Below are 17406 nucleotides of genomic sequence, written 5' to 3'. Positions count from 1 at the left end.
GTGACATTATTAACACCAGAAAGTAACAGACCTTAAACATCTTGAGAGACAAAAATGATAGCACAAACAATTTTAGGGTATCAGATTAAGTGACAGCACTTTGGAAGGCAAGGAGGGCGGATTACTTGAGGTCAGGAGTTTGAGACCAGCCTGCCCAACAGGGTGAAACCCCATATCTACAAAAAATACAAATAGTTAGCTGGTCATGGTGGCTCACAACTGTAGTCCCAGCTGCTTGGGGAGCTGGGGTGTGAGGGACATGGAGCCCAGGAGGTCAAGGATGCTGTGAGCAGAGATGGTGCCACTGCACTCCAGCCTGGGTGACAAAGTGAGACCTTATCTCAAAAAAATAAAAATAAAAAAGAACTGACTGGGCCGGGCGCGGTGGCTCACACCTGTAATCCCAGCAGTCTGGGAGGCCAAAGCGGGCAGATCACAAGGTCAGCAGATCGAGACCATCCTGGCTAACATGGTAAAACCCTGTCTCTACTAAAAAAATACAAAAAGTTAGCCCGGTGTGGTGGTGGGCGCCTGTAGTCCAGGTTACTTGGGAGGCTGAGGCAGGAGAATGGCGTGAACCCAGGAGGCGGAGCTTGCAGTGAGCCGAGATGGTGCTACTGCACTCCAGCCTGGGTAACAGAGCAAGACTCCGTCTCAAAAAAACAAAAAGAACCGACTGTTAAGAAAAACTCTAAGGCACGCAAGCAGGAAAACGAGTCACTCTTGGCAATCCTTGGAGTTGGATTGTAATGGCGGCTATTGTAAGTTGCTGAACTTCTAAGTCAAAGGATGGTCTCGGTCTCCTTGGTTACAGACTCTGAGGGAAAAAGTTTAAGGAGTAAAATGGATGTTGTACCTTTTATTAGAGCTCCATTTCAGTAGATATAATTTTTTAATAAATTATGTAAGTTTTCTCCCCCCAAATTCAACCAGGTCCTTCTGATTCACCAGTTTAGTCAACACAGTACTATCCTTTGAGGACATCTTCCTCATAGGTGATGAATTAAACCAAGAAGCCACCATCCCCACACGCACTATTTTATATTATAAAAACAGTGTTGCTTCCCTATCCAGTCTGATCATTACTACACCATTCTACAGATGAGGATTCAGACTTCAGTGGAAATATGCACATACCATGTTCATAAAATATAGTTGCATAAAGTTTTCAACTGACATTCCATTGTTGGTGCTTTGATTACAATTGCCATATAAGCTCTTACCAGTAACCCAGGTTCCTCCCAAGAAGCCACCACACCCCATTCACAGGCCCTGGCCAACTCTGCTAAACCAATCCCTGGCAGTAAGCTCAAAATTCCTTTCAAGGGATGCTCCAGACAGCAAATCACGAGGTCAGGAGATGGAAACCATCCTGGCTAACACGGTGAAACCCCATCTCTACTAAAAATACAAAAAAAAAAATCAGCTGGGTGTGGCGGTGGGCGCCTGTAGTCCCAGCTACTCGGGAGGCTGAGGCAGGAGAATGGCGTGAACGCGGGAGGTGGAGCTTGCAGTGAGCCGACTGAGCGAGACTCAAACAAACAAACAAACAAACATCTCCTAGCCTCCCTCACAGCTAAGGTCACATGTCTTCTTTTTGGTTACTGGGATGTAAGTGAAAGTGATGTGTGCATTTTCTATTTCACATCCTTAAAAAATAAAGCTGATTGTCCTCCAGATACCCCTTTCTCCCTTACGTCAGACCAGGACACAAACCTGGTGCTTCAGCCATGAAGACAAACACAAAGGAGGCAGCCTCCTTAGAACCCAGAGAAGGAATCCATGCACAATATTTGGGATGGTGGAGCTATACCCCCACCCCGCAGCCCGGGTCTCTGGATAGCTTCAAGGAACAATGTTGGCCAACACTCCCTAGATTGTTAACAGGAGAGAAATAAACTTCTACCTTCCTGCAGTTTTGCGTTTGTTATATCAACTTTATAGCATAATTGGCTCACCTCCAGTTTTGCAACCCCTAGGCCCATTACTGTTAGTCAACACAAATCTGAGTACCTACTATAGGTTAAGGGTTACTGCTTCACCATCTCTGCACCATGGAACCAACTGGCTGTGTAATTTTAGTGGCTCAAGGTTTTTTTTGTTTGAGACGGAGTCTCACTCTGTTACCAGGCTGGATTGTAGTGGTGCAATCTCAGCTCACCACAACCTCCGCCTCCCTGGTTCAAGTGATTCTCTTGCCTCAGCCTCTGGAGTAGCTGAGACTACAGGCATGTGCCACCATACCTAATTTTTTTGTATTTTTAGTAGAGACTGAGTTTCACTACGTTGGTCAGGCTGGTCTCGAACTCGGGACCTCGTGATCTGTCTGCCTCGGCCTCCCAAAGTGCTGGGATTACAGGCGTGAGCCACTACGCCCAGCCTTGTTTTTTTTTTTTAAGTTCAATCTTACGTTTACTAATAATTTGAAATTACATTTCCTCAAGCATTTTTTTTAACCTTTCCCTGACTGAGAAACAATTTCCCTTGGAAACTGTAACTGCAAAGAGGCAACTCTAAACTCTTTAAAAAAAACGTTAAAAGCAACTAAAGAAGTGTGGTCTTTGTTTACTTTTTACTTTCCTTCAAGCACAATGAGTTAACCAATAACTCAACAACTCTCATTAAGTCTCCAAAAGCTCTACTAAAAGTCTCAAGAACTGGGAGGAGGAAAAGGAGTGCTGCTAGGGCTCACACATTATTTTCACTAGCATTCTTTTATGACCAATGACAAATCAGCCCAAAAGGTGGTGGGGCAGAATGGGACAACTGTGGCCTCTTCCTTCAGGGCCAAGATTCAAAGTTAAATCGACAAAACAAATATATTACTCATTCAAACATAATACACATTGTAGTACAAAACTCACGTTAACTACTTAATACTTTATGCTAAGTTACTGAGAAAAGAACTTTTATCTGAGGAATGCAAGTCTTTATTATCAGGCCCAGAGAGACATTAAAATGATACAGCAATCACTTTCTACTCCCCCTCCCTTTTGAGCTATCTTGAAATGCTATTGAAACTGCTATTGAAACTGCTATTGCCACAAGTAGCTACAAATTAACCTAATAATGCATAGTTATACAATGGATAGCCAATCACGAACCAATGTTGTTTCTGCAAACCAAGGACGATTCCTGGCAAACAACTTTGTATCAGTACACTCCCTGTTCCTCCTTTCAGTCTTTAAAAATCCATTTATAACTGCTGCTAATCTGTGTGTGTAGTCAGGGCAATGTCATTCTGTATTCTGGGGTTGCAATCCTCAAGCTTGGCCCAAATAAACTCTCTACTTATATTAATTTTGCCTCAGTTTCTTCCTTTTAGGTCCACAATAGATATATTTAAAGAGAATCCCAGAGAGATTGGTATTAAACAATTTTGATAGCAATCTTTATTTATTGGCCACCTTGTCTGTAAAACATTCTAATGAACTTTTATCATAAAAGTGTGATAAGGGGCTCAGGCCTGCAATCACAGCACTTTGGGAGGCCGAGGCAGGGGGATCACCTGAGGTCAAGAGTTCTAGACCAGCCTGGCCAACATGGTGAAACCCAATCTCTACTAAATTAAGCCCGGTGTGGTGGTGCGCACCTGTAATCCCATGTACTCAGGAGGCTTGAACCTGGGAGGCGGAGGTTGCAGGGAACTGAGATGGCGCCATTGGACTCCACCATGGGTGACAGAGTGCCACTCTGTCTCAAAAAAAAAAAAAAAAAAGTGTGATAAAAGCTTAAAAAGATATTGAATACCACTGAAATCTCCACCAACCAATGTTCTATAGAACTGCCCTTGATCCTCTATTAGATGAGGGAAACCTGTACTTTAAAAATCCAATATCCTTCCCTATCTAAGTCTATTCAATTCCTTAAATCAGATGGAGAAAATCTAGGTAGCAATGAGAGGTGACAATGTGCTAGCAGCCCTCGGCCTCCGGCCTCGGCTTCCACTCTGGTGGCACTTGAGGAACCCTTCAGCCCGCCACGGCACCGTGGGATCCCCTCTCTGAGCTGGCTGAGGCTAGAGCCTCCTCCCTCTGCTTGCAAGGAGGTGTGGAGACAGAGGCACAGGTGGGAACCGGGGCTGTGCTGGCCAGCCGGTGTGAGTTCAGGCGGGCCTAGGCGCGGGCTCGGCGGCCCCGCACACGGAGCGGCAGGCAGGCACCCCGGGCCCAGGGCAGTGAGGGGCTTAGCACCCAGGCCAGCAGCTGCGGAGGTTGCCCCCGGTCCCCCAGCAGTGACTGCCCGCCGGGCTGCACTCAAATTCTCCCGGGGTTTAGCTGCTTCCCCACGGGGCACAGCTCGGGACGTGCAGCCCGCCATGTCTGAGCTCCCTATCTGTCTGATCTCCCTACCTGCGGTGGGCTCCTGTGCCGCCTGAACCTGTCCGAGGGGCGCCACCCCCTGCTGGGTGGCGCCTGGTCCCATCGACAGCCCAAATGAGGAGTGCAGCAGCTTCCCCACCAGGCAGGGCTCGGGACTGGCAGGCAGCTCCGCCTGCAGCCCTGGTGCAGGATCCACTGGGTGAAGCCAGCTGGGCTCCTGAACTGCATGGGGACTTAGAGAACTTTTATATCTAGCCGGAGGAGGATGGTATGTGCACCAATCAGCACTCTGTATCTAGCTAACCTAGTGGAGACTTGGAGGACTAGCACTCTGTGACTCTGTCTAGCTCAAGTATTGTAAACGTACCAATCAGCACTCTGTATCTAGCTCAAGGTTTGTAAATACACCAACTGGGTTTGTAAATACACCAACTGGTACTCTGTATCTAGCTAATCTAGTGGAGACTTGGAGGACTGGCACTCTGTGACTCTGTGTCTAGCTCAAGGATTGTAAATGCACCAATCAGCACTCTGTGTCTAGCTCAGGGTTTGTAAATATACCAATCAGCACTCTTGTGTCTAGCTCAAGGTTTGTAAATCCACCAATTGGTACTCTGTATCTAGCTAACCTAGTGGAGACTTGGAAGACTAGCACTCTGTGACTCTGTGTCTAGCAAGGATTATAAATGCACCAATCAGCACTCTGTGTCTAGCTCAGGGTTTGTAAATACACCAATCAGTACTCTGTGTCTAGCTCAAGGTTTGTAAATACACCAATTGGTACTCTGTATCTAGCTAACTCTGTATCTAGCTAACTAGCACTCTGTGACTCCGTGTCTAGCTCAAAGATTGTAAACACACCAATCAGCACTCTGTCAAAACGGACCAATCAGCTCTCTGTAAAATAGACCAATCAGCTCTCTGTAAAATGAACCAATCATCAGGATGTGGGTGGGGCCAGATAAGGGAATAAAAGCAGGCTGCCCCAGCCAACAGTGGCAACCCGCTTGGGTCCCCTTCCACACTGTGGAAGCTTTGTTCTTTTGCTCTTTGCAATCAATCTTGCTACTGCTCACTCTGGGTTCACGCTGTCTTTATGAGCTGTAACACTCACTGCGAAGGTCTGCAGCTTCACTCCTGACAGCGAGACCACGAACCCACCCACCAAAAGAAGGAGGCTCCAGACACATCTGAATGTCTGAAGGAACAAACTGTGTACACACCATCTTTAAGAACTGTAACACTCGCCACGAGGGTCCGCAGCTTCATTCCTGAAGTCAGTGAGACCAAGAACCCACCAATTCCAGACACAGCAAGAGAGACTTGTATCACTCACTAACTGGTAAAAATCCCTATCCATCTTATTCATACCATTAAGAGCTGATACCTGCTATAGTTTGTATCTAGAGAGCTATATATAACATACTGCCTGGTTTTCTAGCCATCTGAAATAGCCTGCCATTTTAATCTAACTTAAAAACTGCTTTCATTGGCCAGGCGTGGTGGCTCACACCTGTAATTCCAACATTTTGGGAGGCTAAGGTGGGCAGATCACGAGGTCAGGCGATCAGGACCATCCTGGCTAAAACGTTGAAACCCCATCTCTACTAAAAACAAAAAAATTAACTGGGCATGGTAGCAGGCACCTGTAGTCCCAGCTATGCAGGAGGCTGAGGCAGGAGAATGCCTTGAACCTGGGAGGTGGAGTTTGCAGTGAGCAGAGATCACGCCACTGCACTCCAGCCTGGGCGACAGAATGAGACTCCATCTCAAAAAAAAACAAAAAACAAAAACAACAAAACTGCTTTCATCATATCACTCCTGTTCATAACTCTTCAATGAATATCACTCCTGTTCATAACTCATTTCAATGATTCCCCACTGCCTACAGAATAAAATCCAAACTCTTTAGTCTACTATTTAGTCTTTTACAATCTAACATAGTGGGGAAAACACCAGGCAGTAAAGATGACACAATTGTCACAAATCAGTCTGTTATTCTATCCTGAAATTACGGGCCAAGTCATAGAATCTGACAGTTGGAAAGAAGCTATTAAATGAACATATCACCATCATGCGTGACCCAGGGTTGCTCTGAGGTCTATAAGAACAAACGTGAACGCTCACTGAAAGCTATCAATCACTCTACGAATACAGGATGCTGGTCTTACTATAATGAGACAAATCAATAGTTGTTGAACTTCTCAGAATACAAAGAAGAGAATCTATCAGGCTTGTGAAGGGGTGAAGAAAATTCTCTCCCCTCTACAACTTCTGAAGGTTGGACCATTTGAGCCTAATAAAGAAACTGATAATAGATCAACAGCAAGAAAAGGCATACAAATGTATTACATGCACACGCATACATGGGAGTCACAGGAATAAGAAAACTTGAAGGGCCAGATGGTTTAAGTTTTAATGCCATCCTGAAGTTACAGAAAGAATAGGGGTTTAGATCATGGCAAAACAGGTTATGGGAGGGAGGGATGGAAAGGCCTGGCTAGCGAAGGTGGTCTTGTTATGCAAATGAGACCTCACAGGTAGCAGCCTTGAGAAAGGATACTTGGTATCCTGTGGTATGTGGTAAACTTCTCTATTAGACCTTCAAAGGTGTCAGACTCTCAATCTCTTGGTTAATCTGTCCTAGGTCTGAACACGGGGGATGGGGTGGGGAGGAGGTGTACTCAGAGAAAGCCTGGCTGTTTATTTCACTAATGAACATTTTCCCTAAAGATGCAAATCTCCACAAACAGCAGCTTTTCAGAGCTATTCTTGTTTGCAGTTTCTCTAACACTATCTTGAAATATACCAAAGAGGTGTATTTCGGGTGAGATATTCTGGTTTCCTTTACTTCAGTAAACAAGGAAACTGAGTTTCCATGTGAACAAGTGGATTCTTTGAAAGACCAGTCTGCACTTGTATCCCAGAACTTAAAGTATAACAAAAAGAAAAGTAAAAAGAAAGACCAGGTCATAAAGTCAATGAGAGCAGCTACTCAGGCCTCTTTCGTCCTTTATAACCTGATACACGAACTACCCTGTGAATAGTGTCTGGCACAAAGAGCCATTTGGTATGTATTTGCTGTGTCTAAGTTCCTAAAAAACAACTGAACGAGGATATATGGGGGGAAAAAAAAAAAAAAAAAAAAGGCCGGGCGCAGTGACTCCCAGCACTTTGGGAGACCAAGGCGGGCAGATCACCTGAGGTCAGGAGTTCCAGACTGGCCTAACATGGAGAAACCCCATCTCTACTAAAAAATAATAATCATAATAATAAATAAAATACAAAATTAGCCAGGCATGGTGGCACATGCCTGCAACCCCAGCTACTCAGGAGGCTGAAGCAGGAGAACTGCTTGAACCCAGGAGGCGGAGGTTGCAGTGAGCCGAGATGGCACCATTGCACTGCAGCTTGGGCAACAAGAGCAAGACTCTGTCTTTAAAAAAAAAAAAAAAAAAAAAAAAAAAAAAAAAAAGGCCGGGGACAGTGGCTCACACCCGTAATCTCAGCACTTTGGGAGGCTGAAGTGGGCGGATCACGAGGTCAAGAGTTCGAGACAAGCCTGACCAACATAGTGAAACCCCGTCTCTACTAAACATAAAAAATTAGCCAGGCATGGTGGTGCATGCCTGTAGTCCCAGCTACTTGGGAGACTGAGGCAGGAGAATCGCTTGAACCCAGGAGGCAGAGGTTGCAGTGAGCAGAGACTGCGCCACTGCACTCCAGTCTGGACAACAAGAGTAAGGTTCTGTCTCAAAAAAAAAAAAAAAAAAAAAAAGCCTGGAGTGGTGGTGTGAGCCTGTAGTCCCAGCTACTTGGGTGGCTGAAATGGGAAGACTGCTTGAGCCAGGGAAGACAAGGCTGCAGTTAGCCATGATCGTACCACTGTACTCTAGCCTGGGCAATAGAGTGAGACCTTGTCTCAAAAAAAAAAAAAAAAAAAAAAGCCTGGAGTGGTGGTGTGAGCCTGTAGTCCCAGCTACTTGGGTGGCTGAAATGGGAAGACTGCTTGAGCCAGGGAAGACAAGGCTGCAGTTAGCCATGATCGTACCACTGTACTCTAGCCTGGGCAATAGAGTGAGACCTTGTCTCAAAAAAAAAAAAAAAGGTCGGGCATGGTGGCTTAGGTCTGTAATCCCAGCACTTGGGGAGGCTGAGAGGAGATCACCTGAGGTCAGGAGTTCTAGACCAGCCTGACCAACATGGAGAAATCCTGTTCTCTACTAAAAATACAAAATTAACTGGGTGTGGTGGCGCATGCCTGTAATCCCAGCTACTAGGGAGGCTGAGACAGAAGAATTGCTTGAACCCGGGAGTCGGAGGTTGTGGTGAGCCGAGATCACACCATTGCACTCCAGCCTAAGCAAAAGGAGCAAAACTCTGTCTCAAAAAAAAAAAAAAAAGTCCCCAAAGTCTTGTGCAAGAATGTTCAGGGCAGCTTTATTTATAATAGCCCCAAATTGGAAATAACCCAAATGTCTAATATCTGGCAAATGGATAAACAAATTAATACAATAAAAACAATACTCAGCAATAAAAAGTAACACTCCAAGAACATGAGTGAATCTAAAAAGTTACACTAAGTGAAAGAAGCTAGATACAGAAAGGTACATACAGTATAATTCCATTTACATGAATAAGCAGAATTTACCTACAGTGATTGGGTGTATGGCAGGGATTAACTGGGAAACAGCACAAGGGAACTTGCTGGAGGTTTGGAAATGTTCTCAAGGAATGTGGGTTACATTACAGAGGTATTTGTCAACTCAATAAACTACATTTAACTGTGAATTTTGCGGGGCATGGTGGTTCACGCCTATAATCCCAGCACTTTGGGAGGCTGAGGCAGGCGGATCACCCGAGGTCAGGAGTTCAAGACCAACCTGGCCCACATAATGAAACCCTGTCTCTACTAGCAATACAAAAATTAGCCAGGCGCAGTGGTGGGTGCCTGTAATCCCAGCTACTCGGGAGGCTGAGGCAGGAGAGTCGCTTGAACCCAGGAGACAGAGGTTGCAGTGACTCAAGATTGCAACATTGCACTCCAGCCTGAGCAACAAGAGCAAAACTCTCATCTCAAAAAAAAAAAGGCAAGCACAGTGGCTCATGCCTGTAATCTCACTTTGGGAAGGAAGGCGGGTGGATGACAAGGTCAGGAGTTCAAGACCAGCCTGACCAACATGGGGAAACCCCGTGTCTACTAAAAATACAAAAATTAGCCCAGAACGCGCCTGTAATCCCAGCTACTCAGGAGGCTGAGGCAGGAGAATCGCTTGAACCCAGGAGGCGGACGTTGTGTGAGCTGAGATCATGCCACTGTACTCCAGCCTGAGCATCAGGGCAAGACTCGGTCTCAAAAAAAAAAAAAAAAAAAAAAAAAAATTTGTAGTACATAAATCACAACTCAATAAAAGAAAAAAATAGAGACAAAAAAATGATCTCTAGTAATAAACACCTGAAGTCTCTCAAAGTAGCTTGGCCCAGAATTTTAAAAATAGTAATAATAATAAATACCTGAAGTCAATATACTTTATTTCAGGACTGAAGGAAAACTTTTATTATTCCAAGCAAAACCAAAACACATGCACAACTTTTAAAAGTAAAACAGTGGAAACAGAACAGATTAAAACATCACTCAGGCTTCCACAGGAGGCCTACACACCGCCGCTTGTGCTGCCGCCATGTCTCTAGTGATCCCTGAAAAGTTCCAGCATATTTTGCGAGTACTCAACACCAACATCGATGGGCGGCAGAAATCGCCTTTGCCACCACTGCCATTAAGGCTGTGGGCCGAAGATAATGCTCATGTGGTGTTGAGGAAAGCAGACATTGACCTCACCAAGAGGGCGGGAGAACTCACTGAGGATGATGTGGAACATGTGATCACCATTATGGAGAATCCACGCCAGTACAAGATCCCAGACTGGTTCTTGAACAGACAGAAGGATGTAAAGGATGGAAAATATAGCCAGGTCCTAGCCAATGGTGTGGACGACAAGCTCCGTGAAGACCTGGAGCGACTGAAGAAGATTCGGGCCCCTAGAGGGCTGCGCCACTTCTGGGGCCTTCGTGTCTGAGGCCAGCACACCAAGACCACTGGCCACCATGGCCGCACTGTGGGTGTGTCCAAGAAGAAGTAAGTCTGTAGGCTTTGTCTGTTAATAAATAGTTTATATACCAAAAAAAAAAAAAAAACCTCAGACCACAAACCAACCATGGGTTTTTAAGCTGTCAAGTAAATTACCGAAGTTCTCTAGCCTCAGTTTTCTCATCTGTAAAATGGGAATAAGAAAATCTACCTCACCAGGAATATGTAAAAATTAACCTTATGCAAAGCATCTAGTAAAGTACCTGACACTCAGAGCCTTAGTAAATGGTATTGGTAGGAATCAACAATGAAAAAACATATAAAAAAGATCCGCTTTACCTATCTTGCAAAACAGGAAATTACTTAAATGAGCCCTTATTGTGGACTCTTACTTACTTTTCAGGTTTTTTTTTTTTTTTTTTTTTTTGAGACGGAGTTTTGTTTCTGTTCCCCAAGCTGGAGTGCAATGGCACAATCTCGGCTCACTGCAACCTCCGCCTCCCGGGTTCAAGTGATTCTCCTCTCTTAGCTTCCCAAGTAGCTGGGGTTACAGGCACAACCACGCCCGGCTAATTTTTTATATTTTTAATAGAAACGGGGTTTCATCATGTTAGCCAGGACTCAAACTCCTGACCTCAGGAGAGCTGCCAGACTCAGCCTCCCAAAGTGCTGTGATTACAGGTGTGAGCCACCGTGCCCGGCCTGGACTCTTATTTAAATATCTGCCTTTTCTGAAAACTCTCCGCTTTCTTTTATTATTATTATTTTATTTACTTTTTTTTTTTTTGAGACAGAGTCTGTTGCCTAAGCTGGAGTGCAGTGGCGTGATCTCGGCTCACTGCAACCTCTGCCGCCCTGGTTCAAGGGATTCTCCTGCCTCTGCCTCCCCAGCAACTGGGATTACAGGTGCCTGCCACTGCGCCCAACTAATTTTGTAGTTTTAGTAGAGATGAGGTTTCACCATCTTGGCCAGGCTGGTTTTGAACTCCTTCCTGACCTCATGATCCACTCACCTCGGCCTCCCAAAGTGCTGGGATTATGGGCATGAGCCATCCACATTCGCCCACCCCCCCTTTTTTTTTGAAATAAGTCTTGCTGTCATCACCCAGGCTGGACTTTCTGCCTCCAGAGTTCAAGCAATTCTCTTGCCTCAGCCTCCTGAGTAGCTGGGATTACAGGCGCATGCCACCACGACAGAATAATTTTTGTATTTTTATTAGAGACGGGATCTCACCATGTTGCCCAGGCTGGTCTATAACTTCTGACCTCAAGTGATCTGCCTATCTCGGCCGCCCAAAGTGCTTACAGGTGTGAGCCTCTGTGCCAGGCCTCTTTTTTTTTTTTTTTTTTTTTTTTTTGAGACAGAGTTTTACTCTGTCACCCAGGCTAGAGTGCAGTGACACAATCTTGGCTCACTGCAACCTCTGCCTCCCGGGTTCAAGCAATTCTCCTGCCTCAGCCTCCCAAGTAGCTGGGATTACAGGCCTACACCACCGCGCCTGTCTAATTTGTATTTTTAGTAGAGACGAGGTTTTACCACGTTAGCCATGGTTGGTCAGGCTGGTCTCGAACTCCTGACCTCAGATTATCTGCCTGCCTCGGTCTCCCAAAATGCTGGGATTACAAGCGTGAGCCACCGCACTTGGCCTCTTTAAGAGACAGGGCTCACTCTGGTTGCCCAGGCTGGAGTGTAGGGGTGCAATCACAGCTCACTGCAGCTTCGGAACTCCTGGGACTCAAGCTGGGACTACAGGTGTGGGCCACCACACCTGGCTCATTTTTATCTCTCCACTTTCTGATAACTGACTCCATTCCATACAGATTGCTGGCTGAGAGAAGGAGTTAGGACAAACTAGGGAAGGTGCCTCGTTTTACAGTGGTCCTGCTCCCTAGTCACACAACACTCTCTTTAAAAAGTTCATGAATGTCAAAGTTTAGGACAACCAAAGAGTGAGTTATAGAGAAACGCCACACTCTGAGACGAATTCAGGAGTCCTTTATTAGCCGGCGACCCAGAGACAGCTAGTGCTCAAAATTCTCTCCGCCCCAAAGAAGGGGCTTGATTTTCTTTTATACTTTGGTTTAGAAAGGGGAGGCGAGGGAGTCCAGTTAAAACAATCTTACAGAAGTAAAGTAGGCAAAAAGTTAAAAGGATAAATGGTTACAGGAAAGCAAACAGTTCCAGGTGCAGGGGTTTTAAATCTATCACAAGGTGATAGACGCGGGGCTTTGGGTGCTATTAACTGGGCGAATTCCTGGGAACTGCGGATATGGCTTGCCACAGTGTCTTATCAGTTAATTGCATTCTTGGATGCGCTGGGAGTCAGCTTGCACAAGTTTAAGTCCTTGAGAAAGGGGGTGGCTAAGGGGCTGCAAGTGAAGGCGCCAAGATGGAGTCTGTCTGGCTCTCTTAGCTAAGGGAGAGTCAATTCAGGTTAGAACAAGATAGGGTATCACAAAATTATATTCAAAGGTCTGAGTGAAACTCACTACTTAAAAAAAAAAAAAAATCAAATGGCTTACATTGCCTTGCGAAACGCAAAAGACTATTTATAAAGATTACCAGTACTTAAGCAAGGTTTCCCAGAAATAGGGTTTACCTAAAGCAACATTTTTATTCACATCTGCTAGAAAGCTTTCTAATTATCTTTCAAAAGGCCATTTATTTCCAAATGCTAAGACAAGCACACCAGTAACTACTTTCCACAGAGAGCGTGCTCAAACAGTAGACAAAGCATGCTGAGTACTCTTTTATCACACCAACTCCGTCTGGCTGGATTACAGCCAACAACAGGGCTCAAGTAGGATTTATCTTTCCTGTAGATCACGTAGTACATTTGCCTAATGCAATGCCCTAGATTTCACAAATTACATTCACTGATGTACTTGCAAGTCGGCAGATTTGAACATTTTCAAGGAAGGCAGACACTTGTATAAAACAGTCTGTCTTGATCATCAATAAAAGCACCAACTATTTTGAGCCACCTACTATCCTTTTGCTATAATTTTCAATTTCGGTAAATAATTTCTTGGCTTTCAGCAAAGTCGAGGTTTAGCTAATATGCTGATGTTCCATCTGTATTGACACTGCACAGTAAGAACCCACTTTCAAGCCAAAAATTTATATTGTGTGGCCATGATAGGCACTGACTAAAGGAAACTTGAAACTATAAATAGCACAGTGCACACCATATGCCTGGGGTGAAATGTTTTGCTTAAAATGGTACAAGGAAGGGGTTCACAGTTACGACAAAAAGTTCATATTCTATCCAAAAATGGGCCCAGTAAACAAACCAACCACACACACACATACCCCTAACTCATTAAAGAGATAATTTTTCTCGGCGGGGGGCAGTGGCTCACTCCCGCCTGTAATCTCAGTACTTTGGGAAGCCGAGGGCTAATCACGAGGTCAAGAGTTCGAGACCAGCCTGACCAACATGGTGAAACCCCGTCTCTTTTTGTAAAAATACAAAAAATTAGCTGGGCATAGTGGCGGGCGCCTGTAATCCCAGCTACTCCGGAAGCTGAGGAAGGAGAATCGCTTGAACTCGGGAGGCGGAGGTTACAGTGAGCTGAGATCGTGCCACTGCACTCCAGCCCGGGCCACAGACTGAGACTGTCTCAAAAAAAAAAGAAAAAGAAAAAGAAAAAAAAACACCTCACTGAAAAAAGTTACATATGCCATTTGTCTACCATTTTCAGGGCATTTCCTCGCGATGCAGTGGTATTCACTGCAAAGCAATTCGGGTCTAACTCTTCATCATGATGTCACAAAACCCAAAATGCAGTGGAATCCGACTCAGTGCTGGTGCAGTCTAGGGGTGCCAACAACCAGTGCAGTGCTGGCAGGTGCAGGGCAAGACTCCATCAGGTTACCTCTGAAAATCACTGCTCCTCATACAAAAAAAGACTTTAAAAGTTCCAACCAGGAAAAAAAATGCCAGATTTGCCTGCTAAGTCTGTCAAGAAAAGGTCCCAGGACCAACTGTCCATGGGCAGGAAAAATGTGGGTGGAAAATGGCTTCCCCGGGCAGATGGAAATGCAGTAAATCCCACTCACATCCCTTCCCGGAGTAAGGACGTTAAAACATGGCTGGGGGGAGGGGGACCTATTCACAAGAGGATGCCAAGAACCCCCAACCACTTCAACTCGGGATCCGAACGTGCGACGGCGTGAAAGCGCAGGCCACCCTAGCGGAGACGCGGCCAGGGAATGAGCATTGACAAATCCGCAACCTTGACCACACAGCTGCAAAATATGCGCCGTCTCCTCCGCGACAGCCGTAGCCGTCCGCAGCCGTCGAAACACAAAGCCTACGGGCTTTAAGAAGAAAGGAAACACGTGCTCGGCAGATAAGCTCAGAGTTTCTCGGCCCCGGGTGCGCCCTACGCGACGCCGCAGAGCTGCGCGGAAGCTGGAGACCGGCGATCCGCACCACCTGGGCGCCAAGGCTCGGGTGCGGCCCTCCGCCCCGCGCCCCTGGCCTCCCCCGCTGTCGGCGCTGGCCCAGCCGGGGAAGCGCGGACGCGGCACCCAGAGAATTAAGTTTCTAATAATACAACTTTAGGCGGATAAGCACGCCTCACCCCACCGCGAGGCCGGGCCAGAAGCCCAGCTGGGGGCGCGGAATCAACCCGGGGTCCGGGGCCGGGCGCGCCGAGCTCACCAGATACCAGACGCCGAGCAGGATGGTGCCAGTGCGGACATGGCAGCACAAGCAGCAGCTGTTGGAGTAGAACCGCGTCCAAGGCGCGACCATCTTCATCGCTCCGGGCGCAGTGGCGCGAGCGCGCGCCCAAGTTTGCAGGGAGCGTCGACCGCCTCGCCTGGGGCCCGCCGCGCCGCTGCTGCCGGCTCCTCCGCCGCTCCGGCTCCCGGCCCGCTAGCCCGTGCGCCCGCCCACCCGTCTCCTCGATCCCCCGAGATCTCCTAGCTTCTGCCGCGTCCGGACCCTGAGCTCCGAAGGCGGCGGCGGCGGCGGCGGGGGAGGGGGCGGGGCGGACTCGGCCATGTGACCCGGCCCGTGACGTCATCGCGGGCTCCAGCCAGCTGCTGGAGCAGCGAGCCCCGGGTAAATAAATCCATCAGCGTGCACCCTCGGGCGGTCTCCTAGTCGGCCATGAGTGGAGGTCCCGGCCTTCCCTCTTTCATCTGGCCATTCGCGTAACTGCATTCCGGAGTCGAGATTCTTTTAGTCTAGTTCCTTGTGGTTTTCTTCCCTTCTACTTTTTTTTTTTTTTTTTTTGAGAGGGAGTCTCGCTTTTGTCGCCCAGGCTGGAGTGCAGTGGCACGATCTCCGCTCACTGCAACCTCTGCCTCCCGAGTTCAAGCGATTCTCCTGCCCAGCCGCCCCAGTAGCTGGGAGTACAGGCGCCTGCCACCAGACCCGGCTAATTTTTTGTATTTTTAGTAGAGGTGTGGTTTCACCATGTTGGTCAGGCTGATCTGGAACTCCTGGCGTCAAATGATCCACCCGCCTCCGCCTCCCAAAGTGCTAGGATTATAGGCGTGAGCCACCGCACCCGGCCCCCTTCTACTTCTATCTTGCAGGTAATCGATACAGCTCCTATCACTCTTATCTTGCACGAGAGGAAGGAAAACTGTGCGGTGCTATTCCAGTCAATTGCAGTACTTTGAACCACCACCGAGAGCAATTTGTCTCCGCTTCCCAGCTCAATTACTGTGGTAGTAATCTTTTCCCAGAAAATAGGATGTATGTCAAGGACATCCTTGCTGTGCTTCAGGTAGCATTTTTAATCATGAGTGCAGGTCTAAAGATTCAGCCCCAGCCTGGGCAACATGGGGAAACCCTGGCTCTACAAAAAATACCAAAATTGGCTGGGCGCAGTGGCTCACGCCTGTAATCCCAGTAAGAGACAGGACTAGTGAATTTTCTGGGGCGAGTAAGAATTCCTAAACCTAGCTGGGGAAGGTGACCGCACCCACCTTTAAACAGGGGGCTTGTAACTCAGCTCACACCCGACCAATCAGGTCGTAAAGAGGGCTCACTAAAATACCAATTAGGCTAAAAGCAGGAGGTAAAGAAATAGTCAAATCATCTAATCAGAGAGCACAGGGGGAGGGACAATGATTGGGATATAAACCCCAGGCATTCAAGCTGGGAGTGGGCAACCCCCTTTGGGTCCCCTCCCACTGTATGGGAGCTCTGTTTTCACTCTGTTAAATCTTGCAACTGCACATGCTTCTGGTCCATGTTTATTCCACTACAAGCTGAACTTTCCCTCACTGTCCACCACTGCTGTTTGCTGCTGTCGCAGACCCACAGTTGACTTCCACCCCTTTGGATCTGGCAGGGTGTCCCCTGCGTTTCTGATCCAGCAAGGCACCCATTGCTGCTCCGGTGTGGGCTATAGGCTCACCATTGTTCCTGTGCGGCTAAGTGCCCAGGTTCCTCCTAGTGGAGCAGAACACTAGTCGCTGGATTCCACGGGTTCTCTTCTAATAGAGCTATAACACTCACTACATGGCCCAAAGTCTCATTCCTTGAAATCTGTGAGGCCTAGAACTCCAGGTCAGAGAACAAAAGACTTGCTGCCATCTTGGGAGCTGTAAGAACAAAGACCCACCCATAACACCAGCACTTTGGGAGGCCAAAGGCGGGCAGATCACCTGAGGTCGGAAGTTTGAGACCAGACTGACTAACATGGAGAAACCCCATCTCTACCAAAAATACAAATAAAATTCGCTGGGTGTGGTAACGCATGCCTGTAATTCCAGCTACTGGGAAGTCTGAGGCAGGAGAATCGCTTGAACCCAGGAAGCGGAGGTTGCCGTGAGCCGAGATTGCACCATTGCACTCCAGCCTGGGCAACAAGAGTGAAACTCCGTCTCAAACAAAACAAAACAAAACACAAAATTAGCTGGGCTTGGTGGCATGTGCCTGTGGTCCCAGCTACTCCAGGGGCTGAGGTGGGAGAATTACCTGAGCCAGGGAGTTCGAGGCTGCAGTGAGCCGTGATTGTGCCACTACA

At 47.2% G+C, this 17406-nt stretch overlaps 1 protein-coding gene and 1 pseudogene across 2 annotated transcripts in view; one reads left to right on the top strand and one right to left on the bottom strand.

Moving 5' to 3' along the window:
* LAPTM4B (lysosomal protein transmembrane 4 beta) overlaps nt 1-15587 on the bottom strand; it is a 76336-nt gene extending 60749 nt beyond the window's left edge. Inside the window, 5 exon segments of the mRNA XM_008001167.3 lie at nt 15081-15221; nt 15223-15400; nt 15402-15435; nt 15438-15467; nt 15470-15587. Of these exon segments, the coding sequence (XP_007999358.3) occupies nt 15081-15221; nt 15223-15400; nt 15402-15435; nt 15438-15467; nt 15470-15587 (501 nt within the window).
* Nucleotides 9950-10517, top strand: LOC103237180 (small ribosomal subunit protein uS13-like; annotated as a pseudogene). Its single transcript, XR_012093857.1, has one exon. The product of XR_012093857.1 is annotated as a small ribosomal subunit protein uS13-like (transcript).
* Nucleotides 15588-17406: the final 1819 nt, after the last annotated feature.

This window comes from Chlorocebus sabaeus, chromosome 8, assembly GCF_047675955.1.
Source record: "Chlorocebus sabaeus isolate Y175 chromosome 8, mChlSab1.0.hap1, whole genome shotgun sequence".
Taxonomy (NCBI): Eukaryota; Metazoa; Chordata; class Mammalia; order Primates; family Cercopithecidae; genus Chlorocebus; species Chlorocebus sabaeus.
Note: the sequence above shows the minus strand (reverse complement) of the source record. Positions and strands in the feature narration are given on the sequence as shown.